This window comes from Rosa chinensis, chromosome 1, assembly GCF_002994745.2.
Source record: "Rosa chinensis cultivar Old Blush chromosome 1, RchiOBHm-V2, whole genome shotgun sequence".
NCBI classification, from domain to species: domain Eukaryota; kingdom Viridiplantae; phylum Streptophyta; class Magnoliopsida; order Rosales; family Rosaceae; genus Rosa; species Rosa chinensis.
In genome coordinates this window covers 34303745-34327151 of record NC_037088.1, presented here as the reverse complement: position 1 = coordinate 34327151, position 23407 = coordinate 34303745, and the positions used below count along the sequence as shown (strand labels likewise).

At 36.3% G+C, this 23407-nt stretch overlaps 1 protein-coding gene across 1 annotated transcript; it reads left to right on the top strand.

Annotated features, from left to right (window-relative positions):
• Nucleotides 1-420: 420 nt before the first annotated feature.
• Nucleotides 421-2691, top strand: LOC121052688. The gene is made up of 3 exons (XM_040518126.1): nucleotides 421-805; nucleotides 1699-1913; nucleotides 2590-2691. The coding sequence occupies exons 1-3, from the start codon at nucleotides 718-720 to the stop codon at nucleotides 2605-2607; spliced, it is 321 nt and encodes a 106-aa protein (XP_040374060.1). The 5' UTR covers nucleotides 421-717; the 3' UTR covers nucleotides 2608-2691.
• Nucleotides 2692-23407: the final 20716 nt, after the last annotated feature.

The following is a 23407-nucleotide window of genomic DNA, read 5'->3' as shown; positions in this document are numbered from 1 at the left end:
TTTATGTAGTGCACTCATACGACAGTTGGTAAGGTTTCTGTTGTGTGAGAGACTTTAGAATTTATTGAAGTATAATTGTGCCCTCACCCAGTCCTTGCCACATAGTGTTCGAAAGAAAAGAAAAGAAAAACAAAACGAAACATAACCCCTCTCGAGCTCTCTTAGTCGTGAACCCCTCCGGGCTCCCTTCTCTATTTCTCTCTTCCCCCGCGAAACCCCTCTCTCTCCTGAAACCTCTCTTAGTCTCTCAATCTCCTTGCTTCTATTCTTTATCCATCGAAATCCAAATCCTCTTCAGTGATGGAGGAGATAGAGTGTCCCAGATCTACTTTCTCTCTCTCTTCCTCGTCCGAGATGCATAAGAGGTTTTAGGTCGCGGATGGTTCTTCAGTCAAGGTTTATTTCAAGCGCGGCTACTCCATCGATCACCCTCACCTTGGCCCTTCCAGGTTCATTCCAATTTCATTGAATTTCCTATCCAATTTCATTGAACGGGGCTTAACATTGAAATCTAATTGACTTTTCCTGCAGTTTTGGCAAGAGAAGGATAAAGTAGCTTATCTTGTGAGACAATACTTCTTGAATAATCTACATGGGGAAGAAGAAGAAAGCAATAGAGTAGAAGAAGAAAGATGGCGAGGTACGATAGGGCCATTACAGTTTTTTCTCCCGACAACCAGCTCTTCCAGGTTGAGTACGCCCTCGAAGCCGTGTGAAATGGTAACGCCGCTGTCGGCATCCGTGGTACTGACACCATCGTTCTTGGCGTCGAGAAGAAGTCCACTGCTAAGCTTCAGGACTCCAGGTCCCTTTTTGCCCCCCCCCCCTCTCTCTCTCTCTCTCTAACTCAGATGATTGGTTTTTCTTTGCTTTGATCTAATGGATGATAAATTTAGCTTTAGGGTTAGGGTTTATGTATGACATCGATTTCCAATATTGGTTTCCAGTTTCTGCAATTAGCTTAAACTAATTGAATGTAGGATTTTGATTGGGTTTGCACATATTGGGATTCAGGTTCAGGTTGCTTTTTTAAGACTTCAAGATGTTAATTTTATTTGGAAATTTCGTTCTAATGAGTGAACAGAGATAGATGGGTAATCTGTGAACTCATAGAATTGCTCTTAGAATTGTGGAAAATTAAGGAATGTAGCACTTGTCCAATATTGAGGGTGTTTGAGTGTCTGCAATTTCATATTAAGCAAAGATGTTGAGTCTTTGATACTATCTTAACTGAAGTTTGTTTTTTCATTACATGGGTTTTCAGTTCTTTTGAGTATAGATTGAGGGAATAGTTGTATTTTCCATCTGGGTAATCTCTATTCCAAGCTGTAGTTGTGAAAGGGTTTATCTTTACAATCTAACGCTGAAAGGGTTTATCTTTTTCCTAATTCCTAATCATGTCAATTGGCTTTTGATGCCCTACTGAATAAAACTACTTCAAGTAATCTGTGCCTTCTGAGTTCAGGTTTAGTTTTTGCAGAGTTGTATGCATTTTTATAGTCACTTAAGTTTAGGGGTTCTTAAGGGCAGGTTACTGTTGGTTGTTAACTGTGGTAGTCTCGTTGGTACTCCTTCTGTTGTTATTGTTTTGTAAGAAATTGTTGATGTCTTATTGTCACTGTTACTTTAAATCATACTTATAATATGAGATAAGATAATGACATTCTTATAACCTATACATACTTATTATATTTGCAGGGAATTATAACATATACATACTCATATATATCTTCCACTTTCGCTGTGACATGCACTCAGAACTGGAGCCTGGAGCCTCAAGTCTGAAGCCTGAAGAGAGCAAAGCTAAAGCAGTCGTAAAATGGAGAGTAGTGAAGGAGAAGAGGTTTCCTATCATTAAAGGCATCACTCCCCAGTCCAAAGTTAACTCTTTTTACCAATCCCACACCGAAAATGTTTCTTCTTCTGCTTCCCTCTTAGTTTACTTAATGATAAATTGTTGGACATCAGTAAAACACTATGCCTTTACTCTTCCTCCAACTTTTCTCTAGTTATCAAAGCTTGCACATTTGGGTATCACATGGTGTATTCCATTGTTTCGATCAATTATTTTGGACCCAGTTTCGAGCACTTTGAGCTGTTTGAGAGCTCGCAATTTTAAATTAACCAAAATGTTGAGTCTGATACTTTTTCAACTGAATTTGTTTCTTTATTACATGGGTTTTCAGTTTCTTTGAGTATGGATTGTAAGGAACAGTTGTATTTTCCATCTGGGTAATGTCTATCTTTTTCATTGTTTTTTATTCATTGTATGAAAAATCACTACTTTCTTCGTTTTCTGTTAGTTTAAAATCTCGGCATTGTGAGTTTATGTCCATTTTTTTCCTGAGTTGTATGCAAAAATGTGTAAAATAGTTTGAAAGTATTATTTACATGAGCTCATTTTCCGTCCTTTTCTCTTCCTTTGAAAGTATAGCTTTAATCTCTCGATTCCTTATGGGATGCAATATGTTAAATTGTAAGTTGTTTGCTCTGGGTTCTGTTGACATTTAATTACCTTTTGTTGATGGATTTTGGATCATTCATTGTCAGACTGTCCAGTGATTGAGGATATAAATTTCATCTGATCAGGTTTGCTCCATCCCCTGATCCATCACTAAGTATCGAGTTTTATGATCAAACTCCAAAGCAACAATCAGTCCTAGGGTATGTTGTTGACTCATCACAAATAGGACAAGCTCATGATGTAGCATCAACGAATCCAATTGGTCCTGACCAGGAGCACAGAGTACCTCATGGTTCCATTGGTGCAACAGCTGGTCATCGAGCCATTGCTTAGACTAATGCTGAGGAAATTTCTGAAGCTTTATTTCAATACTCTGCACCATAGCAGGTACATCAACTATTAGATAATTTTTTTTCATTTAGTATTCGAGAATTCTATATCTATGTGTCCATTTGTTAATTTTTCAATTGTACTTTTTCCCTTGTATGTTGACAGGTGATGAGTTCCCATCAACATGCGGAACTTGTATTGCAAAATGTGAGACTCGAATGTTTGTCACCATATCCTTTGTGTCTTTTTACCCTTTAGATTGTGAAATAAGTTGCGAAATTCTGATGCTTGTGGTTACCGCAATTCTGAGGTTTGTATTGATCTGCTTGTTCTCTCTCTCACTCTCATGCTTCAATGGTAATTGTTGCTCTCTTGTGCAGTTGTTTAAAATCCAGTGATTTCTTATTCAAAGTATCTGGTATTGCCTTCTTCTTTTATTTCCTTCTATAATGTTGAATACTGAGTGTGTCATCCGGAATGGTTTTAGGGGTCCCTTCTAAGGTGTCCACTTACTGATCAAACTCTCAATGAGAATTCAAGGTATGTTTGTTCTCATTGGATGGGGCTTATATCAGATGAACTCTATGAGGTACTTTCGCCTTCCAATTTCTACTTCATTATTAAAATATAATTTCTTAATATGATATCAAAGGTTCATTGACTTTGCAAAGTGATACTCTGCGGTTTAATGGATGGATTATCTAGTATAAGTACCAATTGATGGTGTTGCCTGCTTTTTCCAGGCAGCTAATAATGAGTATATTTCTATGCAAGGAATTAGTTTTCTATGTAAGTTGTGTTAATGCTGCTTGGGCTTTATGCAAATAACTAAGCTTATTTTTAATGATGTTAAGGAAACATTGGCAATGTGTCTCTTATTATGATTGCAGCTTTATGTAGAGACTTATCCAACCCTCTTTTGCTGACTGAACAACATATAGCACAGATGGGACTGCCTATATTTCGTTCGGCCAGTGGGTAGGCATTTTGCATTTCACTCTTGATCACCAGAGTTTGTAACTGAAATAGCCAGTCTTGATGCAACTTATCATATACATCTAGTGTTTTCTTGATCCTATTCATTTTATCCCTTATCTTTTCTTGATCCTAAACATATGAACTTAATGATTCGCACTGTTATATTTGATATTTTCTCTGCATGTATGCAGTATATATGAGTAAGATTTTAATGTGCTTTGACTTCATACTTATAAAAGCATGCCACGCTTTTACATATTGGTCTTGTCGAATGTGATGTTGTGCATTATTTTCTTAGACTTCGTCTTGACCACATGCATTTGGTTTACTCTAATTGATTCAATGAAGACATAAAAATAAGGTCTTGTGCATGCATGTATCTCGGAGAGGATGCAAAAGAATTAAAAATAAGGTTTTCAAGTGTCTAAGATCACGTTGGTATTGTAATGGACCATCTGCCAAAAGTTAGAAATTGGACCTAACTTTCTTTGTTTGTGTTTCTGCCATGTTCTTTTTTTATATTTTTTTTTATGCAGAAATATGATGTTGACACAGCATCAAAGGCAACTGTCCTTGGCATCCAAGTTGGGTGTGGATTCAGGCCTAAGATTCCATGTAGGAGATGAATATAGAGCTAATGCTGCACAAGATAATGAACTTTTCCATCAAAATCCTCAAGCATATGCTGCACAAGATAGAAATTGGATTGCTCGTATTACAGCATTGCTTGTGGGTGAGGATCGAACACAATCTTGTATAGCTTATGAAATTGTAAGGCTTAGTTCAATGAAATGTTTAAATGCTTATAAAATTGTATATAGTGAATCAATTGGAGTTTGTTTTGATGTATCAAAGTTACTTTTAGCATTAATATAAAATTATTGTTCATTGGTAATAATCTCTAGCATTGATTTTGTATGATTTCACCTAGCATTGATCTCATACAACACAATACAAAACAATGTATTGGCTATTAGCCAATCTGATTACAATATTCACACCACAGCTAACCAAATATAGTGGTTGTGTGAACTAACAACCAACAACAAAAGAAAACAAAGTTCTATTATGTGAGATTCATAACACACAACAGAAATGAAATCATCTCTGTTGTCTGAGTAATCAACAGACAAGGGAGGTAATTTCACTTCAGTTGTGTATTATTAATCTCAGACAACAAAGAATGGGTAATATCTGTTGTGTGTTACATATCTCAGACAACAAAGAATCAGTAATATTTGTTGTGTGTTATGAACCTCAGACAACAAAGAATGAGTTATATCTGTTGTGTGTTATGAATCTCAGACAACGGCTAATTCTTTCTTCTGTTGTCTGAATGTGTCGACACATCCCCGCGCATGCCATGCCAGGCACATGCCTGCGCAGAATTCACACAACGTAAACATGTATTTTGTTGAGCAAAGTATTGTCACACAACGGTGAAATCACCGTTGTGTGATTTTTCAATCACACAACACTCGTTTAGACCACAGTGAGGCTAGTCATCACACAACTCCAAATATTTGTCGTCTGATTAACTTATTGTAGTAGTGGTTGGTGGCTATTGATTCTTCAAGGTCTAGTATCTATAGCAGTAGCTCTTCGAGTTCAACGAAACAAATTATTTCCATTCAATCATAACATAGTGTGGGGTGGGCTGTTTTTTACTGATCAAATTAGCGAGCTGGTGGCTTAGCTTTCTCTTGAAGTCACAAAGAATATCTCCTTTGTGGCAATTTACCATTTATCTTTGAGACTAGCTATTCTTCAAAACGGCGGCTCTCTGTTAGCACTTTACCATTTATCTTTGAATAGTCTCCTCTGTAATATCTCCTTGCATATACATGATAATGTATATCACAAAAGTTTGAAAAAAGGAGAATGGTTGTTCATCCTCTGAAGATATTGCGTTTTGACCATCATTGTGAACTGTGAAGTATGCCCACCATGTGTTTGATGAAATGCAAAACAAAGAAGATAAGTTCATAAACTGGTTTCATATAGGGTCAAGTGCAATTGGCTCTAGCTGGCAGTATATTTCATTTTGATAAGTATTGTACTACTACTACATTCTACAACATTGTGATCACATATGTTTAAAGGTTGTGAAACCTTCAAAGTCTATGATAGCACCTGCCAGATTCTCGACTCTTTAATGAGTGAGTCATGTATGGACTTCTATATGATATGCTTCTATACTTGCTTGTTTGCTTGTTTAATTAAATATGTTTGAAGATTTAATCGTTTCCAATTATTGATTGAATACGTACTGTATATGTAAGATTTTAAGTAGAAGACACTAAGATGGGACAAACTTGGTCGAAGATGTATATCCTTTCGGGTTTCTTAAACAATCCCAAAGCTTGATTATAACATAAATCATAACATAAATGACTCTCTTGAGTGAGCTGGTGGCTTAGCTTTCTCTCACTCTCTCTAACCTAGCAGGTCTGAGCACACATGCAACTCATCTTTTCTCTTTTGTACCAGGGAAACCACTTGAGCTAAGGCATGCCTTACAAATATCCCTAACCACTGCTTGGCAGACCAAACTGCACTTTCTCACTTCATTTCAAAGTCACATAGATAATAATGGCCTTAATAAGTAAGGTTCGGATACATCAACTATATCAGTTTAATAAAGGTAGAATAATTATTGACATAATCTCAAAGCAGCTAAGCTAGTCAAAAATAGTAGGAAATTGATCTACCGCTATAAGGAGTAGGTCTACTAGATTTTTTTCAATCAAGTAATATAAGCTTCATTTCAATCACTTCACCTTTTTAAGAGAACCTACAATGTGATACTAGCTAACACTAGGAAAGTGATGTATTTAGTTTTGACTATTACTCTGCAAAAAGAAACTGATAAAGGGTAAAGTAGATGACAATCTGCATAATTGATGTCTTTGACTAATAACCAACATAATCGACTCAAAACACATTCCCCTAATTCACATTTTGGTACAAGAAACTTTTCAAAGAGGTTCAAATTTTCCCATTAAACTATATGCTCAAGTTATTTGAATATTTTCCGTAAAGCCCTATATTCAGCTTGTAATGGAAGGAATCTATGGCAGCTTTGGTAAAAACCAAAATTATTTACAGTACAAGCCAGAATGCAGGATGCTAGACTTCTCTCATGGATCTAAATTATGTATTACATATATTGAAATACAAAGTCATCATGATACAGAAGGCTGTGGCCGGTCTGGTCTGCTAGTAATGCTGTTATGGATCATAAAATCCTTGTATGGTTTTTACTGTTATGAATCTTGAGGCGAGTGTTTGGTTATTTCTAACTATTATCTTTTGATGAAGTTGCACAAATTGTGAAAGTGAACTGCTAGCTTCTACATATATAGATCTGCACAGGTTTCTTGCAAAATATGTATCTGAAAGAATTGAAAGCATGATTTGCCATTAGCATTTGTGGTGGTGTTTAACTCAAATGTGCTGGACACAAGTGAGAATAAAGGCTCAGGTACTAAATGTGCACTTATCAGTTCAACATAAATAGGCTTCAAAGTTGGAACTAATGGCTTGACGCAATATTAAGTATTAACATAACAACTTTTGCATTTTGACTAGAAATGTATGAGTTGATTTAGTCACTTCAGTTCCTATTGTCTTTTGCAGGAGCCTGCTTTGTTAGGTTGAGTTCTTTACCTATTGTGTACTTGGTCTCTTGTATTCTTCTTGTGAATCTATGTGCTCAACTAAATTAGTAAAGGAGTTCCGGCAAAGGTTTTGAGGTATTTTCCAATCATACCCAGGTTTAGAAGGATGTTTAAGTCAGCGGAGATGGCTGAACAGTCAACCTGGCACTACAATCACAGAAGTCAGGATGGTAAGATGCGCCACCCTGTTGATTCTCCGGCATGGAAAAGCATTGACAATAAGTGGCCTAACTTTGCATCAGAACCTTGAAATCTGAGACTTGGACTATCATCGGATGGATTCAATCCGTTTGGATTCACAAGAGCTGCAAGAGTTGAAGATGGTGATAAAAAGTATTTTAGCTCAGTCAGACAAAGGAGAAAAGAAGAATGTAAGTATTCTTGCCCAAAATACATCATGTGTTATTTCTTTTTCATATGTATAGTAATGTGACTGATTTTATTGTTTATATAATAAAAAGGAAACAAGCAGTGCTCAACAATCTGCCATTGAGATTGCACAAAGGAAAAAAGTAAATGGCACTGCAGAGAGCAAGAAAGGAAAAGAAAAAAAAAGATCATAGAGTTGGAGATTCTGAACAAGAATGAAACAAACAAAGCAAGCAGAAGACACATGCAAGTATTCGGCCAACAGCCAAAGAAAAGGAAGGTGGGAATGAAGAAAAGATGAAGAAATTACACTTGTTAAGTTGGTTGGATAAAGAGGAAAAGATTGTTGCAGCTGCTGCCCTTCACTCAGAGGATCCAAACGAGAAAATACATTGTGTTCCTCTTGATCTTGGTTGTTGGAAAGTTTGGGTGCGTCAAGTCTCGCATGACATACCTTTGTTTCGGCCAACCCAAGAGTTCAGTACGCTTGCTGCAGCTAAAGGAAGCACAGTGGCTTGGCCTATCAACTTCATCAAGCTACTTTAATATGTGCTATTTGAGGTAAACTTTTAGACTTTGAGTGCATTTCATAACATAGAACTGATGTCTGAGGGAATAGATGTTCTAGTTTATGGAATTTCGAAGAGCAATAGTTTATGGAATTTTCATAACATAAATAATGTAAACTGTGCCAAGCCAACAAGAAAAGGACAGGTAGCACTCCATTGTAAGAGGAACAGCCACAAGGCATCATAAACACTAAACAAGAGAGGACACTATGCCAATAATGCCTTCAGATGACAGATGATATCTGTCATCTGATATGCAAATTTTATGTTGTGTATTCAGCTGCCGTCTCTTACGGCATCAAACGACAGACATCATCAGTCGTCTCACCTTCCTTCACACAACAGATGCAATTTAAGAAACTGTCGTCTGAAGTTCCCAACTTTGAAGAATTGGTGACCTTCTGTTGTTTGTAACAAGAAGAAACAACAGATAAATGTTGTTGGCAGATAAAAAGAAACAACAGATAAATGTTGTTGGCAGATAGAAAGAAACAACAGATAAATGTTTTGGGAAATAATCTTGGACAACAGATTTAGACATACATTTATGGTTATAATGCCACTTAGACAACATCTATGTGATGAGTTCTGTCGTCTGATTGCAACTTCTGTTGTTTGATATTGATGTTGACTTCACTTTTCTGTTGTTTGATATTGATTTTGATTTCACTTTTCTGTTGTTTAAAAGTAAGAAGAAACAACATATTATAGTTTGGTTTAGTTGTTCCTATATATGTTGAGACAACATATATTGTTAAACTTGTGTTGGATTTTAACCATATCAACATCATTCATAAATAACAATCACCAAAGCCATTAAAATTAGTCATCAAAATGAAGCCATATTTGTCATTGTCTCCACCAAAATACATGAATACATATAGTGATCAATCCCATCAGTTCCCTAATACTAAACTAGGTTCAAGTATGATCAATGAAGGCACAAAAAAACTAGCTAGGTTTAAGTATAATCCTATAGTGACCAGTTCTATCTATAGGGACAAAAGAAGTTCCTTAGTACTATTCATCTACCATATATATATATATATATATATATATGGAACTGACATGGTGATCTGCAAGCTGTTCTCTCCCAGTAAAATCGACATGAAATAGTCAAAGCAATCTGCATCACACATCAAAAGGGAGACATAAGTGAACTGGAATGTTAAGGCATGAACAACTTAGCTTTGGGAATTTATTAAAAATTCATTGATATAGCCATGAACTTGAAATTTTGCAGACTCATAGTAAACATGTTAAGTAGAACACATTGAAATTTCATACAATTCGGAGTTCCGAAAGTGAGGAAAAAGATGAACACAATCTGACTGAACTGCAGGAGTTATATAAAAAAATCTCAGCAGTATGGTCAACTTAGAAAATTCACCAAAAATTCATTGTAAGTCCAATTGACATGAAATCAGTTTTGAAACAACCATTTCAAATGCATAATTCAATATACATAAAAATCAGAGGTTAAATTATTCAAATAGGATTTCAAATCTCAACAGAAAATCAGATGATACATTCAAAATGCTGGAACTTTCCCAAATGCAGACCAAATTTGGAAAATCACCGAAAATTCACTTTGCTTCGGAATAAGATGAAACTTTTCAGATCCTTTGTTAACTAACAGAAAAGAAACATATCAAAATTTCAAGATATTTGAAGATAATTAAGTAGGGTAAAACAAATACCCAAGAGAGCTGTGCTGCAGGGCAATTTCTGCAGAATTCCAAAAGAAGTTAGCACCTATCCATGACTTCTTGGATCAACAACTTATGGACTACAAGTTATGAGTATCCTAATATCTCTCTCTCTCTCTCTCTCTCTCTCTCTCTCTCTCTCTCTCTCTCTCTCTCTCTCTCACACACACACACACACACACGGCAGTTTCTGCAACAGGCTTTGAACTTTTCTCAGATGTTAATCATCAAGGATAACAATCAATTTTGAAAATATATGCAGACATCAAAATCAAAGGGCATCATAAGAGGCAATCTGATGTTTATACGATGAAGAGAAATTCTCCTTCATACCATCCCATCATTCAAGATCCACAACATAAATTACACTAAAAAGAAACTCAGCTGAAGTCAGCCACAACTAAAGCCAATTGGACTTGAAACATGATAAAGGAATTTGTAAAGCTATGCTTACATGGACTCATCATCTGGGTGGGCAACAACCAGCAATGCAGTTCTCTTCTTGGCACTACCACTTGATATCAACAACACATTATACTAAACCAATAGTAAAAAAAAAAAAAAAACACTCTGTAAAATACAAACGCTCGTGCAGAACACCCACCATTATTAGAATCATCCAAGATAGCGCCCTTGGAAGGTGAGTATGAACCATGGAGAATTTTGAACAGAGAAGCTATCCATATTACAATCACAGAACACCCCTCCCCCGCCTTCTACTTCCTCTCATCCCAGCCCAAATGTGCCAACGAACGCACACTCAACCTCGTTCACGGTCCTCTCCCCTGCGTAGCAATCCTGAGGAACCATCGACGGCAGACCCTGAGCCTTTTATCCGCCTCCCAAACAGCTATAAAGATGAAGACAAGACTTTGCTTATAAGTTATAACTCATACAAATATGATTGCAATTTCCAATGGCCAAGCTAAGTAATTAAATTGATCAAAATAAAGGGAACTCAAAGTCTCAAAAACCTTGGAGTCCAGAATTGAAAACATGCATCACAGACTCGCTCCAAAGCAATATGATGTAGACATCTCAAACCTTTGTCAATTTACACCACCCACATTGTGATATAGACATCTTATTAGATGCACATACTTTGATATATATATATATATATATATATATATATATATTATATTTGAAGCCAAAAGTAGAATTGCTACGAAGAAAATGAAGCTTGTAAAAATAAAATATATTGACAGTTGACAGAAAAAGGCATAGCCACACTTGCACCCATCTTGGATCTGAAGATCCACAATCTGCATAGGACTTGTTCGCAGATTGATGCAGCAAAAACTCTAGCCTTTTGTGCAGACTTGTTCATAATTGAAAAAGATACAATATGCTCTTATCATAATGTGACAGAGATTTAAGACTAACAATATCAATCAAAATAAATAAAACAATTGTATATTGGATAGACTGGACTACTTGGATGAACAGAGCTCATTGTTTATGTATTAATTCAAATGGTACATGATAACTAGCTAATCAACCATCGGTGAGGCATTTTAACAAACAGTTGATGTACACAACTTAGCACCTATTTGACGATAAGCTATATGAACAGAACTAAGCAAACTACACTCTACCCATTGTCAGTATGCAAATGAATAACTCGTAATTGACATAAAGTAGAGATTTTTGTAAGAGAAGGGATATTCCAATCCACAAAAATGAGTCCGAACATATAAATTGTATAGAGTTTATAGAACCACAAACATGATTTAGCAATAACGAAAAGCAAGCAAAGTAAAAGAAGAAGTGAACAACGCACCTAAGTAGATCTCTCCGAAGGATCCACTACTGTTCTTCCAGCCCTGTAATCTGTTACGTCCATCCATTTGTTACTCATACTCAAGGTCTTGTCTTCTGGGTATAGTGAGCCGAGACGGCTTCAGAGCTGGAGACAGTACAACGACAACGAATCGGAGTCCAGCTCAAAACTATTTGAAGAACACCCATAAAGTTTAAGCAAATTTTATTCAAAGGTTATAGCTAATAAACACCCAAATCGAATTAAAGAACAAACCAATAAGGTAATCCAAAAACCCAGTACCAGATCCCTAAACCTGAGTAAAATTCAATTCCATTTCAGTCACCTCCAACGTGTAAATCAAAAAAATCCCCAATGCCCCAATCTAATTTCAAAGAAGATTAGCAAAACCCCCCAAATTAATATCCCAACAAAACCCTAAAATCCAAAACGAATCGAAGGAACGAGCTTACCATGCAATTAACAATACTGAATACTTCGGACTCCAGCTCTTGAAATCGAAGAACTCTAGTTCTGGGAAAACCTGGTTCGGGGAGTGCAAAGGAACCTTCTGTCTTTTCTGATGGAAAGGAATCAAGGGAATCTAGGTTGGGTTGCTGGTAATGGATGGGATGTTGCTGGGTTGTTCTTCTGGGTTGCTGCTGGGTCGAGAGAGAGCTAGGCGCGAGAAGGTGTTTTTGATTTTTTGACCGAGTGTGGGAAAAACACGGACATGTTAAGGCAAATTGATGATAAGTTTACATGGTAATAAAAAACAATTTTTGGACACACAAGGTGAAGTAATTTCCCCGTTTCATTCAGACAACATAAATCTGTCATCTTATTTTTTCAATTGAAAGTGAGAATTTCTCAGTTTATTCATACGACAGTTATCTGTTGTCTGAATTTTTCAAAGCAAGAAAAACTAAAACAGTATGGATTCTCATGCTATTCAGACAACATAATTAATTTATATGTTGTCTAAAGAAGTTTAAAAAATTCAAACGACAGAAAACAAGAATTCTGTAGTCTGAAGTGTGTCGTCTAAAGACATTATTGGCATAGTGGGATGCATTAGATATGTTGGATAAGATGATAAACAACAAAATAAAAGAACAACACATCCTTGGTCCAACTTTATGGTTCAAATATTTAAATTGCATTGAATTGCAGCTCTTAATCATCAAAGTATCATTATTTATTATTCACAGGGAAGGGAATATAGTGGCTAACTTGCTTGCTAAGGAGAGTATCAATCAGTCTAATGGTCTTTGCACTCTTTATAGACCTCCTGCTTTGGTGACTGAGGCATTATTATATGATCTGAATCTATTCAGGAAATAGACACAAACTCTCCACTGTGTGTGATCCACATCTTATGTTGTGCTCCCATGTTTTACTGTTTCTTTCAGTTACACATATGTTTTACTATTTCTTTGAAGTGTTGTTGTGATGTAGATGAGGCTTGTAATGGATCAACCTCTGCTACTTTGTCTTAGAAATGTAGACCAATAGTTTCGTGCACTGAGTGATTGAGATAGATGGAATATGTGATGTTGATGTTTGATGCATTTAGTACTCATTTTTCTCTTTTTTTGAATTTCTGATGCTTTAGTTTGATATATGGGATGACATGGGAAAAAACAAACTTCTGAAGTTTAAGACGAGTCTAGTTTAAGTGGCTCTGATTCAGGGATCGGGATATTTGAAGTATGCTGCCATTTATTAGTATGATACTATGATGTGTAAATATTAGTTTTGGACCAATGCAGATACATTATTCTTTTGTTTGGCTAGCATTCTTTTTCTATTTGTATACTTTATGAAGTGTAAGTTATATGATTGTTTCCTCCTTGCAAGTAAGCAATGGAGGTGAAAGCAAATCAAGAACATTACCGATAAGATGTTTGATCATTTCAAAAACAAGATAGGTAGAGCATATATGAGATTCGAGGATGGGCAAGTTTTAGTCCTCTTTTTTGTTCTTGCCTCTCATTTCATTTTGAAGGCCTTTTGTGTTATGGCTTGACGAATAGTTTGTCAACATTGGATTAATTTGAGTTGTTGGATATAATGGATAATTTTATAAAATGCACATTTTCTTTGTCTACTTAACTTTTGGGTGCTTAAGTTAATGTAATGTGGAAATGTAAAGAAAATGTAACATATTAGCTCATTGAAACGGGGAAAATATCCAGGAAAAACAAACAAATTTATGGCACGTATTTGTCCATCTACGACGTGCATAAATGTTGATTTACGACGTGCAAAATGTAAACTTACGGCGTGCATGTGTTGATTTACGACGTGCAAAATTTAAAATTACGACGTGCAAAATGTAAATTTAAGGCGTGCATGTGTTGATTTACGACGTGCAAAATGTAAAATTACGGCATGCGTAAGTGTTGATTACGACGTGCATTGGGGTCGTCAGTTTAACATTTTCAAATTGGCGGGAAGAGATTCACTACTTGCTTTTGGGTTCATTTACGGCGTTCTTTTTCCGCGCCGTAAAATTCAAAAATTGAACTCGATTTCAGGACGCAGTCTATAAGGGCGCATTTTTGCACGACTTTGCGCGTCGTAAATTTTAATATACGGCGCGCTTTGCAAGTCGTGAAAGACATATTTTCCTGTAGTGCAAAATCAAGACGTATCTGAAGCTCACACACAAGACATTCCCCCTTCTGCATCACCAACTGAAGATCCCGGTCAAAATGATCCTCCTCAGGTACCCCTAAACTTTAATGAATCTTCTGGGTTAAAAAGTGTCGAACCTAGAAAATCACAAAGGGTTACCAATGGAATTCCTAAGAAACAATATGAACCAGATATCAAAGCCAAAGCTAAATACCCTATAGCTAATTTTATGTCTAACCATAGGATTTCTAGGTCACATGCACTTGTTGTTGATCAATTATCTACTGTATCTATTCCTAGTAACGTGCAGGATGCATTGACGGATCCAAAATGGACGAAGGCGATGAATGAAGAATTAGAAACTCTTCAAAAGAATGCAACATGGGAGCTAGTACCTATGCCGGTTGGAAAGAAGACTGTAGGATGTCGTTGGGTATTTACTGTGAAGCTTAATGCAGATGGAACTATTAATAGATACAAGGCGAGGTTGGTTGCCAAAGGATATACACAACGCTATGGGATTGATTATAAGGAGACTTTTGCACCTGTGGCAAAGATTAATACAGTCCAGATTCTAATCTCACTTGCAGCAAATAAAGGTTGGCCCTTGCACCAATTTGATGTGAAGAATGCATTTCTTAATGGGAATTTGGAGGAAGAAGTGTACATGGATGTGCCCCCAGGAGGTAAGAATTACCCAAGTGACGTTGGAAAAGTGTGTAAATTGAAGAAGTCGTTGTATGGCCGGAAGCAGTCTCTAAGAGCTTGGTTTGGAAGATTTTCAAAGTCCATGAAAGTCTTTGGATACAGACAGAGCAATTCTGACCATACCTTGTTCATCAAGCGCAAGAATGGTAAGATCACAGCTCTTATTGTGTATGTTGATGACATGATTGTTACAGGGGATGATCCGAAAGTGATAACTGTATTGCAAAAGTATTTGTCAAAGGAGTTTGAAATGGAGGATCTGAGACAACTGAAGTATTTTTTTGGTATTGAAGTTGCAAGGTCTAAGAAGGGGATTTCACTTTCACAGAGGAAATATGTTCTTGATTTACTTGCTGAAATGGGGATGTTGGACTGCAGACCCATCGAGACACCCATTGAGATGAATCACGGACTTGCGATCTATCCTGATCAAGTTCCAACTGATAAAGGAAGGTATCAACGTTTTGTAGGAAGGTTGATTTATCTTTCACATACTAGACCTGATATTGCTTATGCTGTGAGTGTTGTTAGTCAATTTATGCATTGTCCTAGTGAAGAGCATATGGATGCAGTCTTTCGTATTTTGAGGTACTTGAAGATGACACCAGGTAAAGGGTTATTATTTCAAAAAAAGATGAATTGAAAGTTGTTGGATACACAGATGCAGATTGGGCTGGTAATAAAACTGACAGACGTTCTACATCTGGGTACTTCACTTTTGTTGGAGGGAACCTTGTCACTTGGCGTAGCAAAAGGCAGAATGTTGTTGCCAGATCAAGTGCAGAAGCTGAGTTCCGAGGTATGACACACGGAGTCTGTGAAATGTTGCGGATTTGTAATGTCTTGAAAGACCTGGGTTACAAGCCTAAAAAGCCTATGGATTTGCATTGTGATAATACAGCTGCCATTGAGATTGCACATAATCCAGTTCAGCATGATAGAACAAAACATGTGGAGGTTGATCGTCATTTTATTAAAGAAAATCTTGACAGAAAGGTTATTTGCTTTCCATTTGTAAACTCAGATGAGCAATTAGCTGATGTTCTTACTAAAGGAGTGTCCAGAAAGGTATTTGATAGCTCAGTCGACAAGTTGGGCATGATAGACATCTATGCACCAACTTGAGGGGGAGTGTAGAATCGTTGTAAATTTGTATGTAATTAGGATTTTATTTAATTAGGATATCCTGTAATTATGGAAATATTGTTTCCTATTAGAGTTAGACTTGTATATATACCCTTATTGTGGGATGAATAGAATCATCGAATTAACCCTGAATTGAAGTATTATTTTCTACTATATTAATTAAAACTTGCTTTATAGACTCCCCACTATACATATTGATGCTTTATAGACTCCCCACTATACCAGACTTAAACTTAAAATGTAAATCTCTTTTGGATTATTGAAGTAATTTGGTTGGTAAGAAAAACAGTATGAATTTTGTTTGGGAATGAAGATGAATCCAAGTGATGGAAGAAGAATTCAAATTTGTCTAGTCAATCGGGTACGATCCGCATGTGATTGCACCCATGCTTTTCTTCATATGTGCATTTTAAAGCTGAGAGAGTCTTAGCTTTTTTGTTTTTGTTTTTTTTTTATATATAAGAAATGCAATGTTAGTGATGCTCACCAGGTGTTTCAAGACAGGGTTTTTAGTTTTATGGCATGTTCACATACTGGAATTAAAAATAATTTTGAATCGGAGACAACTGGAATGGAAGAATAAATGAATCAGTCTTCATTCCCGAGGCTTTGATTCCTAAATCCATCTCTCCCCTTCATAATCAAATTTATGAGTATTCAGAAATCAATTCCTGACAAGGAAGTAGGACCTACATCGATTCCAATTCATTCATGTGTTAGTAAACGGATGAATACTTTTACCTAGAATCATTCTGATCATTTATGTATTAGTAAACACAGAAATATTTTACCCTGTAAGTAAACGTGCCCTTAGTAGTGTTGAGGCAATAGGAACTATGTTAAAAGCATTATACTTATATCAGCCCATTTTGTAGTATACGTGATGGTAAGCTTGTTCCTTGTGGTACACCTTTTTCAATTTTTATATACATTTTGGAAAAATGAAGTTATATCTGTTTTGGTATCTGCAGGACACATGGGGATGGCCTTGTGCTCATCCTTTCTAATATAATTTATGTTTCTTGAGCCCCACTAATGCATAACATAGTTCTCAATTATTGTTTGAAAATCTTTGTAATTTATCATAATAACCACTAAATTATTCGTGTTTGCTTTTCATCACTGAAAATTTCTTTTGTGTGTTGCTATATTTTTGGTTTTGTTTTCATTGAAAACGTGATAGTCCACACCTTTGATAAGTTCTTTGTTAAGCCGCACTTAGCGAACCAGAAACCCAGAAATGGCAGACTCGGCCCAATCCGCATAAAATCCCATTGTTGAATTTCGTGGCGATGAATTCTTGCCACTTTTGGGGAATCCTTATCAAAAGTCTCAAAATGTCATATGATATCCCTTTACTAAATGGTAATTTTCCATGTCTTTAATGGATGAAAAAATGTCATCTATTTTATCAGTTTGTTTATTATGTATGCCTGTCCATATGATCATATTTAATTGTGCCATATGATTATCATCATTACTGTGGAGTAATAGTTTATTCAACGAGGGAAATGTTTGGTCAATTTGAACACATATATAATTTCGTATCTTCAATTAAAGGGTTAAGAGTTACCTTGTTCAAACGAATAAAATTTTACCATTCACTGAATCCTTTTTTTGCCACGACACCAAATGTTTATTTGAGCCTAGAGACCTATGAAGCTGAGTGCAAAATGATTCATTTATATGGGGGTTGTTGCTGTCGTCACATGGGACCACCCATTGTTACCGCACGAGCATGAGTTAGTACGCTCGGCAAGTGGGTCTGCCAACAACATCCAAGTAGGGGAATTAACCGGATGCCTCACTTTATCATCTTACACTCATTCATTAGCTTGCCACGTCAAGGCTTTAGCTATCTGTGTCAACTAAAACATCTTTCGGAACCAATGTATAGGTGGAATATCAAAACACTACTTGGAACTCCTACTTTCTCTACATTATTCTTTCCTAATTTCCACCTAGATATACCACAAGCGGAGCAGCTATTTCGCATCAACATGACTATCCCTATATAAGATACAGTCATTAGTGCGCACATGTATCTTTTCGTAATCCATTCCTATTGCACACAATATCTTTTTGGACTCATAGAAAGAACCTGGTACTTCATTACCTTTTGAAAGCAATATTCTGATAAGTATTAACATGTCTAAATAATATGCATCACTCAGCCCATGTTTTGCTTTCAAATTATAAGTTTTAACAAGTCCATTCAACTTGGTAAAACGGGTACAGCAAGGGTAAAACAGTTTATTGTCATCCTTGACAAACCATAAAAGCTCATCACTCATCAGTCTTCTGAAAACTATACCTATAGGACTATGTTCGATCTCTACAGTTTCAAAATGCCCTTCAGTTTCTGAATTTTCCATATGCCATATCCATTTTGTGCAAGTTTTATCAATACCAAACTCCACTAAATGATGTTTTACTACCCTAGCCTTCAAATGTTTGGCATGCACACATTTCGTATAAGGATAACAAAATTTATTAACTTTACAACCATTCTCTAATACAAACATAATCATTTCTTCAACCCCTAGCTCAAAAGTTAGTGATTTTCTGTCAGCATGCAACCATGCATGATTTATCCATCTTACAATGAAAAAAAAGCCAACTTAGAAAGCATTCCTGAAAAGTAACCATCATACTTATCTTACATTTTATCGCAATCACATGTAATTGTATACTATATGCATGTCAAAAAATCACAGATTAACGGATCAACAGATCAAAATTTTCAATCCAAATCCGTCCAATAGCCACGGATGTGGAGCGGGTTCGAATCAAAATCCGGTCCATTTACAGGTCTAGATTTAGCTGATAGCTTTAGGTTAAATGGATGAACAAAATTGGAACTCTGATCCAAATCACATTGAGGCATGCGGTTAGGTAATAAGGGTTTAGATCAGTCTCAATTAACCATGAACCATGGTTACATGCAGTCCCCAATGTCACGCTCAAGATTTAGTATGACGTCATTGCCATAATTACTTTAGCAATAGCTATTTCAGTGTTTGATAATATCATAATAAAAAAATAAAAAATTAAATCGAATCGCTCTCTTGGCCTTGGGCTTTTCATTTGATAATGCCTGCCTATATCTGAAAAAAATTGATTTCTTTCACCAAGTGGGTGTGAGTAGTTCATTTCGTATGTAGCTGGTATTAGCTATGATACCTTAGGTGGAGTTTTTCATTTTGGTAGGGGGAAAAAAAACTTGCACAACATTAGCAAGCATCTAATAAGTTGTGCTATTATTGACGTACGTCTTGATTTCACTAAACTTACTTTGAGCGAAAAAAAAAATCGATATTCTTTCGATCGTTGATCACTGCTTAACTTGTTAATCTCTTTTCAATCTTTTTCTTACAATGTACATTTTAGCGATCAAACCTTTTTTAACCCAGCTAAAATTCTATAAACCCTTTTGGGTTGGGGTTCTGTATTTTAACACTGATACGACGTCATTTTTGGAAAACCTCAACTATCAAATTCAAACATTTCCCTCTCTATTGGGACCTGTCCTTTAATGTAATTTCCACATCAAATTATTGTGTAACTCTGGATTTTGGTCCAGGAATCTGATTTCTTGATTCTCTCCTATTTTGGTGTCAGAACTTTGTCTTGGTGCCAGTGTAATTTTCCTGAAAATGGCAAAGATGCCTTTGTTTCTGCACCAACCTATGACTCCATGCCTCCATTAATGAAGCATATGTGATAGTGAGACCACCTAACTCTTCTCATTTCATTTAACTTAACCCTGGTTAAGTTACCTCACTCCCCCTTTAAGTACCTACTGCTACCCTGCACTACACTCTCAAGCCAACTCTCAACAAGATATCATCTTCAGAGGTATTTTCTCAAAGCTTTTTTCTTTCTTCATTATGTTTTTTTTTTATTATTATTTTTTTTTAATTTTCTGGAACTAGTTTGTGAGAAATTTTTTGTTCTTCTCATTTTTAGTGAAAACATGTCTAATGGCTAATGGTTAGTCTTAGCTTGTTGTTCTTTACATAAAAAAATTGGAGTGTAATCCGCATTATCCAGAAAATCAAATATACCCAAAAATCGATTTCAATAGGAAACCATAATCCCCAATTCCAATTCAACTGCAAACAAACAATGTAAGCCCGTTCATACCTAGCTCAAAAGAGGGAGCGGTCTATCTTCAAGAACCTTTAAAGCTGTCTTCGATAGTTGAAAGCTCCGGTGAGATGGATTGAGAGAGATGGCTTGAAAGCTTCGATATTGTGAGAGACAATGAGAGCTGAGGGCTGAGTGAGAGAGATGTAAGAGAGGTGAGAGCGACGTTCAGCTCAGATGTTTTGGTTGAATGGAAAGAGTAGAAAATTTTAGTTTTGGCTAAGTGTTGATGAATTCAACTAGTGCAGAATAAATTTAAGCCATAAACTCAGACAACATAAAAATTAAAGGTACGTAATTGTGTGAAACAAATTTATACAACAGATAGAGAACAACTATTATCTGAACTTAAAAGAATCAAACAACATCAAATTAAAAGGATTGTCGGAATAGAAAGTGCATAATACCAATATATTTTTTCCCTACACAACCTTCGAGGTGCAAGGATTTGATCGGATCATGTACTTGAGAATCATTCCGTCAGTTTTCCCAAGTACAATATTTTAGGATTGCAGTCAAAATTTCGGCAAAACCTGTAGTCCATAGGATGTCGATCGGCAGGGTCAAACGGAACATGTGTTAATAACCCTATTTTTTTTCTATACAACCTTCCAAGGGCAAGAATTTGATCGGATCGTGCACTTGAGAATCCTTCCGTCAGATATCCCAAGTACAATATTTTAGGATTACAGTCAAAAATTACGTAAAATCCGTTATCGATAGGATGTCCATCGGCTGGGTCAAACGACTAGGTTTTAATAACCCTATTTTTTCTCACTGCAAGCTTCGAAGGGCAAGGCAGTAATCAGATCCTCCACTTGAGAATCCTTCCATCAGATGTGCCAAGTATATTATTTTAGCCTTTGGGTCCAAAATTCGGAAGATTCCTTCATTGAGAGGATGTTGATCGGCCTGGTCAAATGATTAGGGGTTAATAACCCTCTTTTTTTTTTTCTTTTCACTACAAGCTTCAGAGGCAAGGCCCTCATTGGATTGTACATTTGAGAATCCTACCGTCAGATGTGCCAAGTGCATTATGTTAGGCTTCAGGTCCAAAATTGGAAAAAATCCGTCATCATTAGGATGTCGATCGGCTCGGTCAAACGATTAAGGCTTAATAACCCTATTTTTGCTCTCTACAACCTTCAAAGGGCAATGGCATCCTCTGATCGTACACTTGAGAAATCTTCCGTCTGATGTGCCATGTTCATTATTTTAGTCTTCTGTTCTAAAATTCAGATAAATCCGTCCTCGTTAGGGTGTCGATCAGAAATGTCAAACGACTAAGGCTTAATAACCTTTTTTTTTTTTTCTATACAACCTTTCAGGGGCAACACCGGCATCGGATCGTGCACTTGATAATTCTTCCGTTAGATGTGCCAAGTAAATTATTTTAGGTTTCTGGTCCAAAATTCAGAAAAATCCATCATCCTTATTATATCGATCAGCTCGGTCAATATTAAAGTGCTTAATAATACCTATTCCCTCTCAATACAAGATTCAAAGGGGAAGGGCGTCATCTGATCGTATTATTGAAAAACTGTCCATTGGATGTGTCAACTATATTATGTTAGGCTTCGGGTCCAAAATTGGGAAAAATCTGTCATCGTTAGTATGTCGATCGGCCCGGTCAAACGATTGGAGCCTTATTTTAGTTCTCTACAACCTTCAAAGGGCAAAGGCGTCATCGGATCGTACACTTAACAAATCTTCTGTCAGATGTGCCATGTTCATTATTTTAGAACTCGGTTCTAAAATTTGGATAAATCCGTCCTTGTTATGGTATCCATCGGCTTGGTCAAACAACAAAGACTTAATAACCCTACTTTTTTCCTATACAACCTTTCAAGGGCAAGACCGGCATCGGATCGTGCACTTAAGAATCCTTCCCTTACATGTGCCAAGAACATTATTTTAGGTTTCAAGTCTAAAATTGGGAAAAATATGTCATCGTTAGGATGTCCATCGGCTCAGTCAAACTATTAAGGGTTAGTAAGCCTATTTTTGTTCTCTACAACCTTCAAAGGGCAAGGGCGTCATCGGATAGCCCACTTGAGAAATCTTCCGTCAGATGTGCCATGTACATTATTTCCGTCATCAGTTAAAAAATTAGGAAAAATCCGTCATCGTTAGGATATCAATCGGCTCAGTCAAACGATTAAGGGTTAGTAACCCTATTTTTGTTCTCTACAACCTTCAAAGGGTAAGGGCGTCATCGGATCGTACACTTGAGAAATATTCTGTCAGATGTGCCATGTACATTATTTCCGTCATTGGTTAAAAAATTGGGAAAAATCCGTTAGGATGTCGATCAGCTTAGTCAAACGATTAAGGGTTAGTAACCCTATTTTTGTTCTCTACAACCTCAAAGGGCAAGGGCATCATCAGATCGTACACTTGAGAAATCTTCTGTTAGATGTGCCATGTACATTATTTCCGTCATCGGTTAAAAAATTCGGATAAATCCATCATCGTTAGGATGTCGATCGGCTCGGTCAAACGACTTAGTTTTAATAACCCTATTTTTTTCACTACACTCTTCAAAGAGCAAAGGTAAAGTTGGATCGTGAGATTAAGATACCATCCGTTAGATGTGCCAAATACATCATTTTAGGCTTTAGGTAAAAAATTTGGATAATTCCATAATACTTATTACATGGATCTGCTCGGTCAACCGACCAAGTTTTTTTTCTTATTTCTATTTACTCACACTTCAAATGGCTAGACAGTTCATAAGTAAAAGTTTTGAGACACAATATTAAAGTACACGTCACGTTGAGTTTCTCTGAATTTTTTTGAATTTTTGCAGACCCCAGAGCCATTTATTACAATTTTTAGAAGTTTTAGAATTTATAAAATTATTTCTGTATTATATTATTAAAAACATATCAGTTATTTATTAG